General features: G+C 34.2%; 5 protein-coding genes and 1 long non-coding RNA gene across 6 annotated transcripts; 3 read left to right on the top strand and 3 right to left on the bottom strand.

Moving 5' to 3' along the window:
- The first annotated feature begins 1,004 nt into the window (after positions 1–1,004).
- Positions 1,005–2,070, top strand: LOC116343915 (probable tRNA(His) guanylyltransferase). The gene is made up of 2 exons (XM_031772233.1): positions 1,005–1,237; positions 1,302–2,070. Exons 1-2 carry the CDS (start codon positions 1,006–1,008, stop codon positions 2,009–2,011), a joined length of 942 nt encoding a protein of 313 aa, XP_031628093.1. The 5' UTR covers position 1,005; the 3' UTR covers positions 2,012–2,070.
- Positions 2,044–2,654, bottom strand: LOC116343916 (ubiquitin-like protein 5). Its single transcript, XM_031772234.1, has 2 exons — positions 2,376–2,654; positions 2,044–2,185 (listed from the first exon to the last, which is right to left on the bottom strand). Exons 1-2 carry the CDS (start codon positions 2,551–2,553, stop codon positions 2,142–2,144), a joined length of 222 nt encoding a protein of 73 aa, XP_031628094.1. The 5' UTR covers positions 2,554–2,654; the 3' UTR covers positions 2,044–2,141.
- A 313-nt stretch (positions 2,655–2,967) lies between these two features.
- On the top strand, positions 2,968–5,556 carry LOC116344331 (surfeit locus protein 4 homolog). Its single transcript, XM_031772816.1, has 5 exons — positions 2,968–3,274; positions 3,976–4,116; positions 4,184–4,306; positions 4,370–4,780; positions 4,923–5,556. Exons 1-5 carry the CDS (start codon positions 3,224–3,226, stop codon positions 5,007–5,009), a joined length of 813 nt encoding a protein of 270 aa, XP_031628676.1. The 5' UTR covers positions 2,968–3,223; the 3' UTR covers positions 5,010–5,556.
- A 2,170-nt stretch (positions 5,557–7,726) lies between these two features.
- LOC116344296 (fatty acid synthase-like) lies at positions 7,727–15,600 on the top strand. The gene is made up of 9 exons (XM_031772771.1): positions 7,727–9,575; positions 9,635–9,771; positions 9,857–10,106; positions 10,188–10,449; positions 10,523–10,668; positions 10,745–12,667; positions 12,733–14,460; positions 14,518–15,338; positions 15,434–15,600. Exons 1-9 carry the CDS (start codon positions 7,781–7,783, stop codon positions 15,542–15,544), a joined length of 7,173 nt encoding a protein of 2,390 aa, XP_031628631.1. The 5' UTR covers positions 7,727–7,780; the 3' UTR covers positions 15,545–15,600.
- Positions 15,601–17,644: 2,044 nt separating this feature from the next.
- Positions 17,645–18,802, bottom strand: LOC116343656 (putative odorant receptor 92a). The gene is made up of 4 exons (XM_031771859.1): positions 18,796–18,802; positions 18,643–18,735; positions 18,043–18,584; positions 17,645–17,977 (listed from the first exon to the last, which is right to left on the bottom strand). The coding sequence occupies exons 1-4, from the start codon at positions 18,800–18,802 to the stop codon at positions 17,651–17,653; spliced, it is 969 nt and encodes a 322-aa protein (XP_031627719.1). The 3' UTR covers positions 17,645–17,650.
- Positions 18,803–22,036: 3,234 nt separating this feature from the next.
- LOC116344112 lies at positions 22,037–22,856 on the bottom strand. The gene is made up of 2 exons (XR_004201380.1): positions 22,546–22,856; positions 22,037–22,473 (listed from the first exon to the last, which is right to left on the bottom strand). It is a non-coding gene; the product is annotated as an uncharacterized LOC116344112 (long non-coding RNA).
- Positions 22,857–23,457: the final 601 nt, after the last annotated feature.

Genomic DNA, 23,457 nt, shown 5'->3' with positions numbered 1-23,457 from the left:
TGAGAACAATGACATTGTGTTTGAAACTTCCACGACAAACTGAACACAGCAATGTGTATGTACAAATGTCACACGACAGTTTGTCGCATCTAGCAAGACGTATGCGGCATTCGCGAATGGTTGCGAATGAAATGTACGAATTTTCATAGATGTTGATGCGGATGAATATACTTTGCTTCGTATATTTCATGTATGAATAGGAAAATTTTCTATTCCGTATAAAATGGCATTCGCATATAGTAAAATGCCCCTTGTTGTAACGCATTAATGCCAATTGGCTGAGGTGTTGACTCAACAACTTCGTCCATATTGATGGTAATCAATCTTTCTAAGAGGAAAAAATAATAACAGTAAAATCACTCATTTTCAAAAATCTACTAAACAATTTCTTTTAAATTACCTTGAATTTCAACTAATGAAACCAGATTGAGTAATGGATAGAAGCCAAGAATGTGTATAAAATCGAAAAAATCAATTAATGAGAGTATTCATTGAATTTGTTACGTCCGAGAGAATGAATGCACGTTGTTTAAAGTGCAAACTCAGCGTTGCTCGATGTATACTTTGATGCGCAATTTCAAATGCCGGCAAACTATTGTTCACTGTCAAACAGAGAAAGAGTGCGTTCAAGATATATTGATCTTATGTTTAGATCAAAAATTCTGTATGTGAACGATTTTCAACTGTGAACAACTTTTTATTTCAAAAAAAAAAAAAAACCAAAGATGATCAACAAGTGTCCTTTTTCGCATATCCAATTGGAATTCGCCGGTTTGAAAAAATTGATAGATTTAAAACAATGACTTTATTTTATTGAAACATTTCATAATTGTCTTTCGACATTGATGTTGCTTTCTTTACGTAGCCCAATATTTGCGTATTAAAAATAGGTCCTTTAATTTAAGTTGTATATCCATTGGTTCCATGGCCCAAAGTTTTTTTCAATAGGGATAAAATATGGTTTTGACTGCTAAATAGATACATAACCTCAAAATATTATAAACAATGTTCAGTCATTTGTGTGGTAAAAACTCTCTCTTGAGTTCTATACCCAATTTCACCAAGCGATTTATATGTAAAAGTCGACCAATGGCCAATAGTAGATTTGATTACGTTCGAAATTTTGAGCAAAATGATTCGATATTGCCGAATTGTTGGATTGTGGTTCGCATTGACGGTAAAGCATTTCACAAGTTTACGCAAAAGCATGATTTTAACAAACCCAACGATGACAACGGTGAGTACGCAATGGAAGATTTGATATTTGAAATAAATAATATAAATTCCAATATAATCCCCAGGTTTGAATTTAATGAGTTATGCTGCCGTTCAGGTTTTGAAGGAGTTCAATGAGATTGTGTTGGCATTCGGTCAAAGTGACGAGTATTCATTCATATTTCATAAAACCGCCGATGTGTATAGTCGAAGAGCGAGCAAAATTGTGACGTGTGTCAATAGTTTATTCACATCATCTTATGTATTTCATTGGGGGAAATTCTTCGAAGAGAAACAATTGCTGTATCCGCCAAGTTTTGATGCACGAATCGTTCTCTATCCAAGCGACGAGAATTTACGTGATTATCTGAGTTGGCGACAAGCCGATACACATATAAATAATCTTTATAACACAGTTTTCTGGAAATTGGTACTCGAAGGAGGTCGAACGAATACGGAGGCTCAAAAGGATCTTTCCGGCACGTATTCATCGGACAAGAATGAAATTCTTTTTTCACGCTTCGGCATCAATTACAATAATCTACCTCAGATGTATCGAAAGGGAACGATTTTGCTGCGGAAAAATGTTGAAGTTCCGAAATTAAACGGGTATCAAACTCAGTTAATCGTTCCATTCTTTACGGATTTGATACAAGACAAGTTTTGGATCGAACATCCGGAAATACTGACTAAGGATAAATCACAAAATTATGAATTAGACGATGAACAATTGAACCATCCCATTATGCAAAAGCAATTTGATATTGTACATAAACGAAAAAATAATAACAAGTGACTGGAGGGTTGTTGGCAATAAAACGCATGCTGTTTTGTTATGAAAGTTTTTATTTTACACTTATTTCGACTTTTAATCCAAAAATGACATATTTGCTGTTGTGTTTTTTTATTTGTATTTTTTGAAATGCTTATTGGTAGTACAGTTCCAGATTCATGCCGTCATGGATTTCATCTGAAATGAGAAAGATTCGGAAATAATTAAACGTTTGTGTTTCGTTCAAAAACGAATGCCGGAATGAACTTTTTTCTCGAACATTTTGGGATTTTTTCATAGAAATTCGTTCAAAAAAGAGTATTTTCGGGAAATCTTTTGGAATTCGTTAAAATTTTTGTATTTGAAACTTGTTTTTTTATATACTTACAATCAGCCAATGTGACGTTATCGTTGAAAATTCGATACCATTTTTTCAGGATGATTTTGTCGTAGTGGGTACCAATTTGGGCGGCAATCAACTTCTTCAAATCACCAATCGTATCGTCCGGATTACATTTTACTCTGACTTTCTTTCCCAAACGATCATTGCATGTAATCTCAATCATTTTAATGCGCTTTGATTATTATTGTTCCGTAACTTCGAAAACGATGCAAACAAAATCGGTGAAATGTTTTGAACGATGTCAGAATGACACATGCCAAAAGTATTTCATTGAATTTGACATCTGTTGCGGAGCGAATATTAAGGTTAGTTTACATTACCAACACACTTTCACCATTTAAATCAATTATAAAATAAATTTAAAAAATCTCAATATTGAAATCAAAAGCTGAAAAAATCGTATTCTTTTTTCCATAAAAAAATCATAAATTCGCCATCATCATAACATGTATTGATTAATTTCGTCGTTAACTGTCAGAAATGATTGTAGCAAGTTCAATCAAAAGTGGCAATGTTCCACATCATTTCGCTATTTTTATTGTTCTCTGACTTGAGTTTCGGTTTTGGCTACATGCCGTACTCAGTTGCTGATACTGTCTCGATTTACGTGTATGTGTGTATCGTGTTGGAACGTTTCGTTCATCTAGAAGAAGTCGTCGTGTACATGTTTATCATTTGATTTGACTTTAAACATAGATGAACATTTATTGACGAAATATAGTATTTTTTTAAACAATTTAGCTAGAATTAGGCATTATTTTTTTTTGTTTCATTGCTCAATCGAGAATTTATTGCGTTCGTTTATTCTGTAATTAAATCAAATCGGTGGCAAAATGAATATTCCAAATGAATACATTACAAAAACAGAAGACGTTGCCGATCAGGTATGTTCCAAAAATACGATTTTCTTTACATAATTATGTTGAAAATGTTGAACGAAAATTGTAAGTTTTTCGATACAACAAAGGAAGAGTGTCCAAAGGTTAAAGGGCAGAAAAATGTGCTGGTTACACGTTGATTAATTAATTTTTGAATGAAATTAATATGCAGGCAAACATAGAAATGTTTAAAAGTGTGCTCAACTCTTTCGACACTGTCAACGTCATCTATATAATCTATTTGATCCAATATATGATTTGATTGGTATTCATCGATTTTTAATATCTTTTTGTGATTTTTTCTTTGGTTCTTATGCCAAAACAAAAGTATAAATCTAGTGCTTTTGTGCAAAAATCATTTTTGAACGCAATATGTTCGTTTCTGCTCCAGTTAGACGGCTATTAATTAACAGTAATAACTGAAAATTGATAAATATGAAAACTCTGTTTTTTTTTTCATTCAAAGTCTTTATCTCACGTCTTTATGAACATTTTAAAGAAATATATCGTTAATTTTGTGATGTTAAAATCTGTTTTTTGAGTAAAAGGCCCGCAATAAATTTACTCGTGATATTTGTTGTTGTAGTTTAACCCATTGAAAAAGATTTATGCACGACATAATAAACTTTCACTTTTTCGATATGAAATATTTGATGAAATCGTATGCGGAACTAAAAGTGGCAAATTTATGCTTTTCACATTTCTAGGTAATCAGAAAAGGAAAACACGTTCTACCGACGATAGCAAGATTTTGTTTGATAGCTACATTCTTTGAGGATGGTTTGCGTATGTGGTTCCAATGGAACGAACAAAGAGAATATATGGATATGAGTTGGGGATGTGGATGGGTAATAATTTGCATATATTCACCAAAATCACAAGATCTAAATATTCTAATGAATGTTCGTTTTTCAGTTCTTAGCAACAGTGTTCGTATTGGTGAATTTGTTTGGACAGCTGGGCGGCTGTGCTTTGGTTATTACACGATTCAAAGTTGACATAGCTTGTGGTATGCTATTCTTCATCGTTGTTCTTCAGGTGAGTAAATATAATTGCTTCAATTCAAAATTGAATATATTAATTTAAAAAATATAATTGCAGACAATTGCATACTCCATCTTGTGGGACTTCCATTTCCTGTTGCGAAATTTCGCATTGATTGGCGCATTATTGCTGGTTTTAGCCGAATCACGTGTTGAAGGTCGTAGCTTATTTGCTGGAGTTCCATCGCTTGGTGAAAACAAGCCGAAAAACTTTTTGCAATTGGCTGGACGCGTTTTATTGGCATTCATGTTCGTTACGTTGCTTCGCTTTGAATTATCGGTGCTCCAAGTTATTCAAGATATTTTCGGCTCAATCCTCATGGTGATGGTTACAATTGGTTACAAAACAAAATTGTCAGCCTTGGCATTGGTACTTTTATTAACAATGTTGAATTTGTATTACAATGCATGGTGGTCAATCCCATCACATAAGCCACTGCGTGACTTTTTGAAATATGACTTTTTCCAGGTTAGTATCGACGTCAATGTGATTTATTTTTAATGACAATTCAATTTTCAATTCGAAATCGTGATAAACATTGCTATGGTGTAAATAGCTCATTTTCATCACATGATCGATTAATTAAATTTTGTTTTCTTCGAAATTTCAGACTCTGTCTGTGATCGGTGGTCTTCTGATGATTGTTTCACTTGGTCCAGGCGGTGTGTCAATGGATGAACACAAGAAAAAATGGTAAACACTCAAATGACAATCGAATGTGCTCAGAAGCCTATTCGAATACCGTTGATGGAATGCGAGTTACATTTTTCGATAAGGTTCACCTAGAGAGAGTTTCACGCAACAATTTAAATAGGGGAAAGAAAATCAATTTAATAGACTTAAAAGTTACAATTTTATACCATACAATTCTATATTTTAAATAATTATTATATCCATAAGAATGTTTTCACGATGACATAAACCATATGTGGGAAGAATTTAGACGAAAACAACATTCAATATTCATCATTTGATTTAATATGAGTTTGATATTATTATGAAAACAAGAATTGAGAGAAGAAAACAAAAACTGTTCCAATGTGTAAAAATAATGTGTGCGGGAAATTTCAAGTGAGAAATAAAATTCAAATTGCTTCCAAGGTTGTTTAGTTTAAAACATCTCGTGTGGTATCTTCTGCTGGACCACAAAATATGTGCATTTGAACAGGGATTGGATTTGATAAAAAAATTGTAAATCATATGTAATATAAATTATAATTGTTTTTTTTTTTTTTAATTTTTGACATAACAACATCTAAACAAACAAATATTGAAATAATTGAGACACGAAAATCACTAATGACGCTTTATTGTTGTGGAATAAATTTGAAGGAAAAAAAGAATCAAAAACTATTTGAATACTTGCATGAAAAGTATATTGTTTTATTTTTGACCAAAATTTCTGAATTTAAATTTACATTTCTGGTGAATAGCAGATATCTAAAACTGTTACCATTGATTTATAAGTTCCAGGAGCCTTTTTTCCAGCAATATTAAGCGGCCTACTCTCAATACATTTCGTGACATATTGATTGCAACAAATGGATTCGCTTTCAATGTTGAACAATCCTAGAGTTGTTACATTTTCATTTCTGAACTTATATAATGATGAATATCACAAAATCAAAACCTATCAAACACCCAACTGTTGTGAAAGATCTTATTGAAATTGACTTTTGGAAAGAACTTTCGATTATTTCGTTTGTTGAACCAAAGGTTGTAGCAAGATTGAAGGCACGCTACTTTCTGACTATAGTAAATGAAATAATGCAAACGTGACTTTTTGCCAATCGAAATATTTGATTTTTTCATTGATTTGAATGTCCAATGATCCTTTTATACCAATCTATATTCTATCAATTCAAGACACAAATTCATTAGTAAAACATCACTGTAATCGTACGTTTATTAGAAAAAAGACATACAAGATATTAGATAATGTTAAACGCAAATTAGGAGAAATGGATAAAAACCATGTCTTCCCCCTAGTTTATAATATTTCGCATTTTTGCCGTGGATTCATGGAAGATTCTTTAAAGCACTGAAAATCTTCAGCAAACTCTTTCATATGCTGGCCGAAAAGCCTAAAAACAGAAAAATCTTCTTAAGATAGTGTTATCATCTATTTTATAAAAGATTCAATAACCTAGTCTATTTGCGTCTTCATTGTAGGTACCCTGCATAATCGTTGGATAAATATTAACAGCCCAAATTTGAACACTTGCTCGCTTTGGGCCCCAAAACATCATTTTTCCATTTAAATACATTCATTATCGACAAGAGATAATTATTTTCGTCAATTTGCAGTTGTTGGTAGTATTTTTCAATTTTTGAATCGTCCAATAGTTCATCTGCATAACCAATATCGAGAGAAAGGGAATCAAGTTTTTTTAGCAACTGTTTTTGTTCTTCTTCGTCCATCCAATTCGATCCGTTCAAACTAAGTTTTGTTTCATTCAGAATTCCATTTACCAACTCCAAAGCGGCAGCTTTTGAATCTTGATGAAAATATTTACGCACATACATTGCACCAACAGCCGTTAAAAATCTATTTTAAAACGTTTTATTATCATCTTGATGAATATATAACGTTGAATAATAATATTAAGTTCAAACCTTTTGTGTGCGAATTTAAAACATTCAAACCATCTTTGTTCTCGAATCACAGTCGAACCAGTTGCAACTCGAAAAGCATCTTTTAGATTACGTATTTCATCTGTTAGCATATCCGTTGCGGAGTAAATGGCGTTCTGCATCAAAAAGTTAGCAATTACTCGATTCGACGTGGTTTGCAATAATTTACCGAAATTTTTGAAATAGGAGGATGATTCAATAACAACCACTTCATTTTCACCAACTTTTACACATTATCAAAAATAAACGAATTAATTTTTCTTGAATAATTTTAATCGTGCTCTTCGTATTTGTTTCATTGAAAAGGGAGATAACTTTCCGTATTTTTCTTGAAATACTTTGAAACAAATTTTAAGCATTGTTTTGGTTCCGATGAAAAAATGGGAGTAAAAAAAAGAAAACATCAAAATAAATTGTTCGTTTTCGTTTGTTGTCCATTCGGAATATTTCGATTAATACCTGATGTGTTTGTTTTATGACCCAGAATAATCGAATATACATATTGCATGTAAGAGTCATGAAATGTTTTATTCAAATCACTTCGAACGTGACACCATCTTCATGAATTCATCACATTTTATAAAATAAACATGACCGATAAAAATGATTTTAATGTAACACGATTATTTTTATTTCAAAGACATGACACATTTTCATGGCCAAAATTAGGATATAAGTACTTCTGCAGAAATGAACACATTCCAGTTCATGTTGTAAGCTTATGTAATTCGTAACTGTACTAAATCAATATATTCTCCCCAAAATATTGGAAAAAATTCCTTCCGATTTTTTGTAACTTAAAAGAAGAATATCATAATTAACACTTCATCGAGCATGGAAACCCCTCAATATAATTATAAAAAGTTACCCGATGAAATTGTGATCTCTGGTTTCTCCGGACGGTTACCAGAGAGTTCAAATATCCAAGAATTCAAAGAGAATTTATTCAATGGAGTTGACATGGTAAATGATGATCCTCGACGTTGGCCAAATGGTTTGTACGATTTACCAACACGAATTGGTAAAATGAAGGATGAAGATATGGAAAATTTCGATCAACAATATTTCGGTGTACATCAAAAACAAGCCGAATGCATGGACCCACAATTAAGAATGTTGCTCGAAGCAACACACGAAGCAATCATCGATGCCGGTTTCAATCCGCAAGAATTGCGTGGCAGCGATACTGGTGTATATATTGGTGTATCAAATTCGGAAACTGAAAGGTATTGGCTTGCAAATCCAGACCGTGTCAATGGTTATGGTGTAACTGGTTGTGCTCGAGCTATGTTTGCCAATCGTTTATCATTCACGTTTGATTTCAAAGGACCAAGTTTTGCGATTGATACAGCTTGTTCAAGTTCATTGTATGCATTGTCACAGGCTTTTTCCGATTTGAAAGCAGGCCATTGTGATTCGGCTATTGTGGCCGGAGCTGCTCTTATTCTTGAACCCACTATGTCATTGCAGTTCAATCGGTTGGGCATGTTGGGCGCTGTCGGAAAATGTAAATCATTCGACGAAAGTGGCGATGGTTATGTACGGTCTGAAGGTTGTGTGGTTGTCTTTTTGCAAAAGGAAAGCCAAGCTCGTCGTATTTATGCATCGATTTTGAATGTTCGCACAAATACAGATGGTTTCAAAGAGGAGGGCATCACATTTCCCATTGGTAACATGCAAACTAAATTGATGCGTGAAACCTACAATGAAATTGGATTGCATCCGAATGATGTTGTGTATGTTGAAGCCCATGGCACTGGTACAAAAGTCGGTGACACACAAGAAGTGAATTCAATCACTGACTTCTTCTGCAAAAATCGTAAAACACCATTGCTCATTGGCGCTGTAAAATCAAATATGGGACATGCTGAACCAGTTTCTGGTGTTTGCTCGATCGCTAAAGCTCTTTTGGCAATGGAAACCGGTATTATTCCGGGGAATTTGCACTATAAATCACCAAATCCCAATTTACAAGGTATTATTGATGGCCGCCTTAAAGTTGTCGACCGAAACACTCCATGGAACGGTGGTATCATTGGTTTGAATTCATTCGGTTTCGGCGGCGCAAATGCCCATGTCATCTTGAAATCCAATCAAAAACGAAAATCAACAAATCCAAGCGACACTATTCCACGGCTGGCTATACTTTCCGGTCGAACCAGCAATGCTGTCGACTTGCTTTTGAATGAAATTGACAAAAACAAAACTGACGATGAATTCATAGGATTGGTCAATAAAATCCACTCAAAGAACATTCCATTGCATTACTCACGTGGTTATGCTGTAGTCGGTGGTGACGTGACAACCGTTCGCGAAGTCAACGAATTGGTCGATGACAAACGCCCGGTCTGGTATATTTACTCTGGTATTGGATCACAATGGGCTAGCATGGCTAAAGATTTGATGCATTTGGAAGTGTTCCGCAGTAGCATTAATCGCTGTGCTGATGCTTTGCGTCCAGAGGGCTTTGATTTGTTTAAAGTTCTCATGAAAAGTGATGAATCGGCATTCGATGACATTTTGAATTCAGTCGTTTCGATCGCTGCCGTTCAAGTTGCTCTCACCGATATTTTAACCCACTTGGAAATTACACCGAATGGAATCATCGGACATTCGACCGGTGAATTGGGTAAAAATAATTACAACTCTTAATAATAGCTATTTATTAACCGAATTATTTGAGTTCAGGTTGTGCTTATGCGGACGGTTGCTTTACACTAGAACAAACCGTTTTGGCTGCATATTGGAGAGGACGTAGCATATTGGAAGCAAACTTGAATAAGGGTATGATGGCTGCTATCGGCTTAACATGGGAAGGCACAAAGGTCAATTTTAAGACTCAAAAAAGCACATTCAGTACACGTTGAATTTGTTTTCGATTTTTCTTCTCGTTTCGTTGTCCATTCTTAGGCTCGTGTTCCAGTCGATATCGTTGCCGCATGTCATAACAGCAATGACAGTGTCACCATTTCGGGACCACCAGATTCAATTATAAAATTTGTTGAAGAACTCAAAAAAAGTGGTGTATTTGCAAAGGAGGTCAACTCATCGGGATATGCCTTCCACAGCAAATACATTGCTGATGCTGGACCAAAATTGCTTAAATCGTTAGAACGTATCATTTCAAATCCGAGAACTCGCACATCACGTTGGATCAGTAGTACGTTTCGGATTCGTTTCGTTTTGGACGGAGCGTTGTTACTGTTCACAGAAACAAATACATTTTTCCTATGATTTTCAGCAAGCATCCCAGAGGACAAGTGGAATACACCAATTGCTCAACAAAGCTCATCGACGTACCACGTAAACAATATGTTGTCACCAGTCTTGTTCCACGAAGGCGTTCAACATATTCCAAAAAATGCTATTTGCATCGAAATAGCCCCAACTGGTTTATTGCAAGCAATTTTGAAGAGATCATTGGACAGCAAAGCCGTGAAATTGAGCTTGATCAAACGTGGACATGAAAATAATCTTGCTTTCTTCTTGCAAAATATTGGAAAGTAAGTTATTACCCACAAGAATTTGAGAGAGAGGAAATTCGAATGGAAATTTTTAATCTTTGGTTTGCTTCAGATTATATACCACTGGTGCTCAACCACAGGTCTCGAAATTGTATGCGCCTCTTTCATATCCAGTTGGTCGTGGAACACCTATGTTGAACTCAAAAATTGGATGGGATCACTCACAACGTTTTATGGTTCCAAAATTCGGAACGGATTGTAAGTTATCAAAATAAAAAGATAATAATACTTAAATTGAATCTGCAAAAAATTAAGACACTATGTTTTCTTTCAGCAACTCTCGGTGAAACGATTGTTGAGGTAAACCTTACCAAAGACGAAGACACATATTTGGCTGGTCACGCAATAGATGGTCGTATTTTGTTCCCAGCTACTGGTTATATGACTTTGGCATGGCGTACATTCCCCAAAATAAAGAACAGCATGTTCGAACAGACATCAGTTGTTTTCGAAGATGTTGTTTTCCATCGTGCTACCATTTTGCCAAAGGACGGCTCCATCAAACTCGCCATCAAATTCTTCGATGGAACCAATCGCTTTGAAATCTGTGAAGGGGGTTCATTGGCTGTATCTGGTAAAATCTGTGTACCCGAAGATGAATTCGAGGAATTGCCATTGGAGCCACTTGAACAAGACAAATCGGGTCTGAAATTGAAACTAAACGATGTCTACAAGGAGTTGCGTCTTCGTGGTTACGACTATAGTGGTAAATTCCGCGGTATTAGCGAGTCCGATTCGAAATTCATTGCTGGTAAATTGCAATGGCAAAACAATTGGGTCACTTTCATCGATACTATGTTGCAATTTTGTATTATGGGCAAAAATGACCGTGAAATTTACTTGCCAACACGTATAGAACGTGCTGTTTTTAATCCAAGCATACACTTGGAAATGGTCGAACATTTCAAACAAAACAAAGTTGATGTTCCAGTTTACATGTACAAAGATCTCAATGTCGTTAAATCGGGTGGCGTTGAATTGCGCGGATTGAAGGCTTCATTGGCACCTCGACGTCCAGGCACACAATCACCAATTTTGGAACATTATCGATATATTCCACTCGACAACACAAATCAAGATTTGGCAAATAATGATGAACGGGCACGTTTACATGCCATTTCGGTTGCAACTCATTTAGTTGTTGAAAACAGTGGCGGTGCATTGAAAATTAAATGGGCTGATGTAATTGAAAATAAAATTGCCGAAAATGGACTTGCTCGGACCATTCAAAGCATCATTGAAAGCGAACCCAGGTTAGTTAACGATGTTGTTTTTGTGACAAACCGATCAACAGCTGTTGGAAAATCGGGTATTCGTGTTGTTTCCGAAGATCCAAGCACTGGTCCAGTTGAATCAAACTGTCATCTAGTCATTGCTTACGATGTTGTTCCACGTTCTAACGCTAAAACTGTTATTGATAATCTTAAATCATCAATCCGTGAAGGTGGTTTCATTTTGCTCGAAGAAAATGTTGTCGGTTATGACGAGGCCACTGCAAACAAATTATTCAACAGTTTAAATTTAGCAATTATCTCGGTTCAACGTGCTAACAACAAATACTTTATTTTATTGCGGCCAATCGTCGATTTTGCCTCTCGAAACAAGACCGTCGTCAAGATCACCGAAAAGAATTACTCATACCTTGGACAATTGCAAACAGCTTTGGCGAATGCTGAAAGAGATAACACTTATGTGTACATTGTTGGACACGGTGAAGAACTATTGGGCGCCGTTGGTTTTATGAACTGCCTCAAATATGAAAACGGTGGAAAATTTGCTCGTTTGATATTCGTACAAGATGCAAAGGTTGAGCAGTTTTCATTCACCAGTAAAATGTATGCCAATCAATTGAGCAAAGATTTGATCATCAATGTGTATAAAAATGGCGGTTGGGGAACATTCAGACATTTGAAATTGGATGAAGTTTCGAATATCCCCGTCAAGCATGCTTACGTGAATGCTTTGACCAAGGGAGATTTATCAAGCTTATCATGGATTGAAAGCCCATTGACACAGCAAATGATCGATCCGTTAGATAAAAAAAATGAATTGTGCTCCGTTTACTATGCACCAATCAATTTCCGTGACGTTATGTTGAGCACAGGAAGATTGGCGGCCGATGCCCTGCCAGGTGATTTACCGACTCAGGATTGTGTATTGGGCATGGAATTTGCTGGACGTGACTCAAACGGAAAACGTAAGTTTTCATTTTACCCTTTTTCACCAATCAAATTTAATCAAAACAAATGTTTCCAATATCAGGTATAATGGCCATGGTTCAAGCAAAAGCACTTGCAACAACTTGTGTTGCTCAACGAAATATGATGTGGGAAATTCCCGACAACTGGAGCATGGAAGAAGCGTCAACTGTTCCGTGTGTTTATTCAACGGTCTATTATGCTTTGGTCGTCCGCGGTCAAATGAAAAAGGGCGAATCGATTTTAATTCATGCTGGTAGCGGTGGAGTGGGACAAGCAGCAATCAATGTTGCTCTACATCATGGACTGATCGTTTATACAACAGTTGGTAGCAAGAAGAAGCGTGAATTCTTAAAAAAGACCTTCCCTCAATTGACTGATGCTCACATTGGTAACTCGCGTGACACATCATTCGAACAATTTATCATGCGTGCCACCAAAGGGAAGGGAGTTGACTTGGTTTTAAATTCACTTGCCGACGATATGCTGCAAGCCTCAATACGGTGCTTGGGTCTCGATGGACGTTTCTTGGAAATCGGAAAAGTTGATATGCACAACAATTCGCCGCTAGGAATGTCTGTGTTCTTGAAGAACACATCATTTCATGGTATTTTATTGGATAGAATTATGGCTAGTGATGACAAAGAAAAGGAGTTAGTTGTCACTTTGGTTGCTGAAGGTATTAAAAATGGCGCCGTTCGTCCACTGCCAACAACCATTTTCAATGAAAATCAAGTGGAACAAGCGTTCCGTTTTATGGCCAGCGGTAGACACATTGGTAAGGTCGTGGTGAAAGTGCGCGATGAAGAATCACGCGAAGTTAAAAAGCCGACCTCAAAATTAATTGCTGCCATACCACGTACGTATTTCTATAGTGATAAAACCTATGTCATTGTTGGTGGTTTGGGTGGTTTCGGCTTAGAATTAGTCAATTGGATGATAGCACGTGGTGCATCAAAAATCGTATTGACATCGCGTATCGGTGTTAAGACAGGTTATCAATCATTAATGATTCGTCGTTGGATCGAAAAGGGTGTTAACGTTTTAGTTGATACAAATGATGTGACAACATTGGCGGGTGCACAAAATTTACTCAATGTAGCCAATAAATTGGGACAAGTCGGTGGTATTTTCAATCTTGCCGCTGTTTTACGTGATAACATTTTGGAAAATCAGACTGAAAAAGATTTCCAAACTGTTTGCGCACCAAAAGTCAATGGAACCAAATATTTGGATACAGCATCACGTGACTTGTGCCCTGTATTGGACTACTTTGTGTGCTTTTCCTCAGTATCGTGCGGTCGGGGTAATATCGGTCAAACTAATTATGGTTTGGCCAACTCGGCCATGGAACGTATCATGGAAAATCGTCAAGCATTTGGTTTGCCAGGTACATCGATTCAATGGGGTGCCATCGGTGATACTGGTTTGGTTGTTGAAAGTTTGGGTGATAACGATACTATTGTTGTTGGTGGTACATTATTGCAGCGTATGGTTTCATGCTTACATACCATGGATATTTTCATGCAACAACCACACCCTGTGCTCGCTTCAATGGTCGTTGCGGAAAAGCGTAAGGCCGAAAGCAGCGGTGTCAGTTTAGTGAGCTGTGTTGCCAGCATTTTGGGATTGAAAGACTTGAAGAATGTTCCAGGCCAAGCATCATTGGCTGATTTGGGAATGGATTCGTTGATAAGTGCTGAAATAAAACAAACGTTGGAACGAAGCTACGATATTGTGATGTCAACAGAAGAAATTCGTCTATTGTCATTCGGAAGCCTTAAGGCTTTGGGTAAGTTGAATACATGAAGATTAAGCTATTTTGGTCTAATATTGACGAGATTTCCAGAATCGAGAGCTTCTAATGATGCACCGGTATCCATGAGCAGTGCTGAAACTAGTAGCACTCAAACAACAGCCTTCGACGATGGAATTCAAATCGTTTTCACCGACGAGTTGATGCCAACGGAAGTTTTGGTCAAACTTAAAACTCAAGCAACCGCTGAAAGTAACGCATCCCCATTCTTTGCGGTGCATGCTATTGAAGGTTCTGTTACTGCATTGGAACCATTAGCTGCCAAATTGACCGTACCAGTCTATGGTTTGCAGTGTACAAAAGACGCGCCATTGACTTCATTGAGCGACTTGGCTGCATTCTATGTCAAACAAATGAAGACCGTACAAAAGACTGGCCCGTATGTCATCATTGGTTATTCATTCGGTGCAGCGGTTGCCTTTGAAATGGTGGTACTATTGGAGAAGTTCGGTGAGAAAGCAACACTTTTCATGATTGACGGTTCTCCAAAATACACCAAATGGTACATGGAAACACATCGCAAACGCATAGAAGGCACCACTGAATTACAATTCCAATCATATATGTTGGCTTACTTTGGATTTATCGTTGCGAAATTGGACATCATACAAACCACCAAGGCATTGGACTCACTCGCTTCATTCGATATGAAATTGAAACGAATTTCTGAGCTCATTTGTCCGAAAACAAAATTTTCATCGGAAACTATTCAATTGGCCGCCGATGCCTTAATTAAAAAACTCGTCATAGCTCATGTGTATGAACCAGACCACAAAATCTCCACCACCAATGTTATTTTGTTTAAATCAACCGAAAATGATGTCCAATTAACCGCTGACTATGGTCTCTCAGAGGTGAGTCTGGCATTTGCGAAAATTTACATATTTAACGTCGTTAAATTAACGATGAATTCATTAAATTTGATAACGATTTTCATTTAACTTAACAGATTGTTACATCCAAGATCAATATTATTAGCATAAAGGGTAACCATAGAACTATATTGACCGGAGAATCATTAGATAAGATCGCTTCTATTCTAAAAGCGTACATCAGGTAAAAAGTACTTTATCTGTACATTTGAATTGAGTTTTTGTGTAATTTATTAATAATAAAGTGTATGCAGACTTGAATTAAAACTCGTTTTGGTCCCATGAGCAAATTGGAGTTACCAGCTTCATTTAGTCTTTTATTTAAAAAAATTCGGCGAAAAATGTTAGCATTTCAATAAACGAAATGACCTTCAAGTTTTTTATGATTATGTTTTCTTTTCCGAGAAATGTCTAGCAATTCAACTGATATGAGTGGTTAAAACGGATTTATCGTATACGATATCCACATCATATATGATGTGGTTTGATGTCTTATTTGTTTACTGTGAAGAATACGTCAAATATGAATGAAAATGAAAAATTCGTTAAACCGTTTATTCGTGATAATAGATTCATATGAATATCCTTGAAATAATAAAATAATTCGAAAAATAGTGTGTATCATTATTTTGAGGAATCGAAACATGGAAATTGAAACCCACAACATGAGTAATTTGGCAACACACACTTTTAAATCGAAAGCATTTTAGTGAAGTTCAATCACAAACCATTTCAGGTCCAATGGAACTTGATGAAATGACCAGATAGGTTTTAGATAGAAATGGAGTCGCCGGATACGTTCAAGGAAAAAAATGATTTCTTAAAGTGCATAAACCATTATTATTAGCGTTGTAATCTTGGTAGCAGTAAAAAAATTGCTCACTGTGTTTCACTTTCAAAAATGGTTCACTACACATTCTAACCATTTAAAAAGAGTCACAGCTTATATATCCCCTTACCTGAGCCTAGTAACTCTTTTACTTTTTAAATGTTTGTGTTTATGTGTGCCTTGGCTATCACTTTATTTATACTACTCATCGTTATCAAATGTATTTTACCAAAATACAAATACGATTATAAGATAGTAAAGAAGCTATAGATCTGTTGCAAAGTGATTTTTATTTTGATGTGTACAAAGCGATATTGAAGGGAAAGGGGCTTTTTGGTGAAAAACAGTTACTTGCTATCAAAACGTCGAAAACAAATGAAGCAAAGGTAGAATTCAATGAATTTGATTGATAAAATTTTAGAAATAAAAACGTTTTAATCTTTTATTGACCTCGATTTCAAGTAATGTTTCTCTGTTGTTGTCCGGGTTCGATATTGTAAAGAACCTGAAAAGACATCAACATTCCGCATATAAATAAATAGTTTTATCAGTGCCATTGCTGAGAATATTTTGTGTGGTATGTTTTCAGATATAAAAACAATTTTCCGCGCATTTTTTTTTAATTGAAACATTTCACAGGAGAATTAACACTAATCTTTGAGCACAGCAATGAAACGACAACAACAATAACACATATTTTTACTGTCAAAATTTTGATGTCAAATGGTGTCGACATTGGTGACGGTATTTTGAAACAGACTGTGTAATCCATATTCATCGTATATGATCCTATGTAAAGTTCTATACTTGATCTAGTTCACATTGACGGTTCAAATCGTTTATGTCCACTAGCGTGGACATGGACTGTGTGTTTCTTCTGTTACATGTACGTTGTAATGGACAAGTATAGTAACATGGCGTCGTTCAAATAAATTTAAAAATCCGTCCACTTCATCTAGCACGGTAGTAGGGATTTCATTGCTGTGTCTTTGAGTACTGCGATGGTGGTATTAATCTGAACATTATGTTTTCTTGTTGGGAAATAGAACCGGAAGAACGGCCCACTTTTAAAGATTTGGAAAATGAAATTTTCTGTGTATTTTCGAAGAGGAGTCGGAAACATCAAGCGATGAAGATGATCATCTCGAGGTTGTCGATTCATTGATAAATTCAAATGGAATAAATATTTCACACATGGTCACATATTTGTAACTGGAATGTACATATTTTTTATGAGTATTAAATTGCATTTATGAAGCAACGCGTCTGCTTTTTTGAATGTTTATCTTTTTATTGATTACTAGATAACAAATTATAGACTGTTAATAATGACATTAGATTTTACGATGATCAACTTTTATTTTTTTTATATAAATAGTTTTAATTCTTTTTGTCATATTGACGTTCTTTCTATCCTTTTTGGGAAATATTTCGAAACAGAACATAGAAAGTGGTGGCGTTTTTGTTAAGCTAAAAATAAAATTGTATGATATGAATGTGTAAGAAAAAGAATTGAAAATGTGTCTACCTTCGTAAACGATTCCAATGAGCAATAAATGATTTTGAATCCCATGAATTCATTTTTCTTGTGACCTCGTGAAATAATCAATAATAATAGTTTCTGAATTTTCGGTGGTTGAGAATACCAATTCGAGTTACACACAACGTTTGCTATCTCACTCATCGAATAAGTTGCTAAATTGGCAAAATAACACAAAATAAATGAGTACGACAAACCTTCCATCACGCACAAAACATTAAAAATTAGATCAAAGCCAACGTTGTCGAGATTCTAAAAAAGTAAATGTGAGAAAAAGATGTCAAAAATAGCACAGAACACGAATCAACACCAATTACCTGTTCCGTTTGATAAAGAGCTCCCGCGAAAAATAGGACGTTGCATATTAAATGAAAGAATATCGCTGCACTGTAAACTTTGGCAAGTATTTCAAAAAATTCAATTATCTTGTTGTGGAAAATGATTGTATTGAATATATTTTTTTCGACTGTTTCGATATTTTCACCGTTTCGATCGATTTCCTGAAACATATGCTTAAATTGATTCAAACATGCTTCAATGTAGTAACTGCATCCACCAAAAAACGTAACTGTCGTTGTTATTGTTAAGACGAAAACGTATCCGACAAAAGCTTGAAGAATAAATTCAAAATACCATTCGAATATATTGGATTTGTCAATTAACGGTATGGCTTGGTAGGGTAAAAGCCACATTTCAGATTGATAATTTCCCATATAAATGTTCCACAATGACATCCCCAATATTGGAAAAATTGTTCCAAATGTGAAGAAAATGATCACGAACATTGGCAACGATTTACTTAAAACCTGACTCTTTTCTTCGGCCTCTTGAAATCCAGTGAAACCATGATACTTTAAACCTATAAAAGTAAACACTTTTTTAGGATACATATAACTTGAACTGATAAGTGATTTTACTATCATCAGCGAGCTCTTGCAAAATTGCATAAAGTTTTTGAGTTAATTTAAGATTAGAAGCCACCCCACAATAGACGCCGATGCCAGAACAACCTGAAAATAGACGACAAATGCTTTTTGATCGACATAATTAAAGCAAATAGTAATTATTACCAGCCATCATTACGACTATTGCTCCCGTTGTTTTTTCTATATCCTTATAATTCTCGAGCATGAAGAAAAAACATTCTGCTAGAAAGATCGAAAACATTCCAAAAACATAGACAACGTTCATTACGGACATATAAACGATATCCTTCCAATTGGATGTACTTTCTCGATATACACCGATAAACTTTTGCAATTTCTTACTTAATTCAAGCACAATCATTTTAATCGCGAATTAAACGTAGAACAAGCTCTAGTGGAGAAACTTTCTTAACGATTTAACCAATCCAAATACGTTACATATGTTTTTATACTCAAAATATGTTCCAGAAAATATGGGCACTTCGAATGTGAAGAAAAAGGGTTTGATTTGTTCAACTTTCGACCATAACACCTAAAAGAATTTTATATTTTCTCAAGTGATAAAAAACTATTATTTTAAAAAACTATGTATTTCCAACAATAAAGTTTTCACTTTTCATAAGTATGACAAGTGTCAGTTCGAATAAAAGTTTAAAATTCATTTATGAAACGTTACGGTCATATTTTTCACCGCATCGATACTATTTGAATAATTTATTCATTTTGGTTGTAGCACATGATCCACGGGGAAAGTTTCATTATTTTCTTGACTTAAAAGACGGAAGGATTTCACAGTGAGGAAAATTCATGGCTTTGAACGACAGACTTTCTCTTGAAATGAAGAAAAGTTAGAAAAAGAGGTTGAACTTGTTAAACTTTGCTTCAAGAGAGGAATAATAAAAGAAAAAATTTAACTCTTTTTGATAGATATTAATAAATGTGAACATTTTTTATTTAAAATTAAAAATGTGAAAATCAGAGTAAATTTCAACTTACTAATGTACTGTGAAATTGATGTGATATTTTTTTTCTTCGTTGTTAATAGCCAATACACGAAAACAACACGGCATTGACCTAAAAACAAATTACCAGAAATTCTTTTATCTTGAATTTTTATAATTTTAATCTATAGATTAGATATAGATAGGTATACCTAGTCCAAAGACATGCCCAATTTCATTCGACTTTATTTGAATAGGCAAATGATAAGTACACTTTAATAATTTAAGATTTCTTTATCTAATAATAAAACGCACAATATTTCCACTTCTAAGATCTTCTCTTATTTTATGTACAAATAAAATTTGGTTTGTTCTATTTTTACATTATGTTTTCTACATATTTTAAAATATTCGACCAAATTTATTAAACTACCCATATGGATCAAATTAAGGGAATTTTAAAAATAACCGAATTATTAAAATTAATTAAATGTATGTCGAATTAAATTTAAATTAATTAAATGTATTTGTTCATTTAATTTCGTCTAATAACGAAGAACAATGAGCTTTGGTAAGATGAACTGTTTTTTTCTTTCAAGATAATGCCTCATTCAAATTTGCACGCCTGTTCCATCAACAGTCTAAAATGATCAATATAGAATTAAAACATATTTATGTAACCCAAGTCAGTATAATACTCTTTTCAAAGAGTGTACAGTGTACTCTTCTCAGTCTCTTCTCACTCTTTTGCATCAAACACAGTACGCTTGTTGTGTATGCATAGTACACATGGAAGGAGTGGGAATTGAATATACGTGTTTTATGCAAAAGAGTGAGAAGAGAGTCGAATTAAACTATACAAAGAGAGTGTACACTCTTCAAAAAGAATATTATACTGACTTGGGAATTTATAAGATTTTTATTTCACATATTGTTTTGTAGCTGAGCCATTTCAGTTTGAACATAGGTATAAAAAGCAATCAGTAGTCAAATCAAAAACTACTTTCGTATATATTTTTTTCAATTTATATAGAATTCGCTAGTTTTATGTTATAGTCAGCTTGCCAAATCGACAATTTTCAACATTAAAATATCGTTTGATACTAAAAATGTGTTACTTCAATTTATATTCACTAATTCACTTTGTTATGACACTTTTCATTTATAAGAAATGGATACTTTTTTAGCGTTTGTAGTTGGTTTATATGGATCGGTTAATATGGCATTAAACGCATATTTTGACATCCGTTGATGTTTGACATCCGTTAATACAGGGTCTTCTACAGGGGCGGTGTCACTTGAAGTGACTCACTTTCATGAGTTTGACAGTCAACGGTGAAAAAACTCAGGCCCTTGATCGCGCTTGATCGTATACGAAAAAATTATAAATTTTTAATTTCAAATTAAAATTGAAAACTTAACAATGGCAACGGTTACTTTTCGCAAAGTTAGTGACTTTAATCAGCTTTCTTTGGAAGCGGCAAATAAAATTATTTACGATGAATTAGTTCCAGCCTGTGAAGAAAAGGGTGTGATGCTTTCTCAATATGGAAACCACGCGGGCAAAGGAAGTTTGGCGAATATCGAAAAATATAGACAAGGAAAAGAGAACCGTACGTTGTTTGATGTGAAAAGAATTCAACAGGCATTTGCTGCTATTGACCAAATTATTCGCTCAACTTCTGTTTACAAAATATCATCTTATGGATTGAAACATATTGTTGAAAAACATGGTTCTCAAGAAACATATATGACCAATGGAGATTTAATTGTTACAATGTTGTTAAAAGGATATGCCGGAAGATTTGGAAAAAGAAATGAACCAATAGGTGTAAACTGTGAGTTCAAAGCTGATGTAGTTAGAGAACCAAGAAATTAATGTATTTCAAAAAATAATAAATAAAAAGAAACAGATGGACACCCAAACTTTCGCTTATAAAATATATATACTCCAAATGTAAAGAAAAGAAAAAACTTGAACTTTTTTTTAAATAAAGAACTGATTCTTCTCTTTTTAATTAAAAAAACTGTTATCATCTTAAAGGCTTAACAATTAAGAGTGAAATGGAAATATAATTTGGATGCTTTCATGAACATTTCAACAGTTCATCAACAGTTGTTTTTCTTTTTTCTTTGGCATTTTCAGAGAACATACATAAAAAAATCTATTTTCAGATTGGAATTTGGTGCTCTGTTCACAAACAAATTGGAGCTGATAGTTCCATTATGAGTTATTTAAACAAATAACGTCAATAACGAGGATCAGTACCTAGTTAAAAAGCAAAAAAAGTTTGTTTTGATGAATTTACGTACAAATCAAATTTTGTTCGTTCTATTTTTAGATTTTTTTTACATATTTTGAAATATTCGATTAAAGTTATTAAACTGCCCATATGGATCAAATTTCGGAAAAAAATAAACGAATTAATGAAATTTATTAAATGTATGAGGCCATCACAAAATTCTGTCATTTATTTATTCATACATGAATTTTATGAAATTGAGATTTTATGGTTAATTAGATTAACATTTTCCGTACTTCGAGATATTGATAGTTTACTATTTGTATTTAAATTCTCAATAAACAAAAAATGTTGTCGAAATTTTGAATTCAGTATTCGCAATCAAAACTTAGTAAATTTCACTTAAATATTATTTGTCAATATATCATTGTTTTCAACATTTGTCAAATTAAAAGCACTGAACAAAGCGCATGGTCCAGCGCAATGCCACTGTGGCTCACATTCCATATCAATATTGCATTTCACGTAATTATAATCTTGAGATCTTCCTTTTGTTGTGTAGCACCATTCGCCTTGTTTAAGAACTGCCGTGCACGATGCCCAGCAATAGCCTTTATAACAACCATATTGGATGCAACCTTTATTATTTATCGAAATTAAAAGAAATTTATCAAATAATATGTAATGAAACTACATAGAGAACACTATACTGTTTCTTGTTGACCAGGAACTGCATAAGTCAGAACATGAACAATCACACACAGTGCTCAGAGTTGGTGCGAATATTGCGCACAATAATATTAGCAAAACACATTTTCGAGCAGAATTTATCATTTTGAATTCTTAAACCGAATCCTGAGCTTCAACGAAATCAAGACAATGTTTTCTTACAGAAGCATTTTTAGGTAAATGTAGTAGGAAATGTTATTGATTTTAAAGCTTTGCCTTGGATTTCAAAGCGGCAAACGTAAAAATTGAAACACAATAAATAAGACAAAAATCAATTTAATCCAACTTTATAACGAATGTTCAATTTGAATACAATAGGCGAAGTACTCGTTCAACATTCTTATTTAAAGCAAATAAAATTCTATTTTTAAAATATTCTTATTATCGAAATGCACTTTCACTCTTTAACAGTTATCATTATTCACGATGAATAATAATGTAAAAATAGCCCGAACATTCATGAGCCTTATTGATATAATTGGTGAAAAGATGACTAACCAGAATGAGAGTAGAAAAAAGACAACGAAACATTTAATGGAAGATAGAGAGTGCATCAAAATTGACATTAAACTATATCACAAATAAACTATATGTATGTATGATTCATATATGAACCATTGCCAACAAAAACCTACCTATTAACAAAATACGAGGTATTTTTCATCGCAAAGTTTTCATATGTATGAATAATTTATTCATTTTTTTGTAATACTGATCAACGAGGAAATTTTCAATAATTTCTTAATTTAAAAGAGTTGATTTCAAGAAGGAGTACACACAAGAAGTGATGAATTTTCAATTTTACCTTCTGACAGAAGGATTTCAACTATCAAAATTGAATCATTGTTACTGAGTTTGAGGCCTCAATTTGAATTGAATGACATATGTGAAAG

The sequence above is a fragment of the Contarinia nasturtii genome, unplaced genomic scaffold, assembly GCF_009176525.2.
Source record: "Contarinia nasturtii isolate CC-2019 unplaced genomic scaffold, AAFC_CNas_1.1 Cnas_scaffold_1037, whole genome shotgun sequence".
Classification (NCBI taxonomy): domain Eukaryota; kingdom Metazoa; phylum Arthropoda; class Insecta; order Diptera; family Cecidomyiidae; genus Contarinia; species Contarinia nasturtii.
Note: the sequence above shows the minus strand (reverse complement) of the source record. Positions and strands in the feature narration are given on the sequence as shown.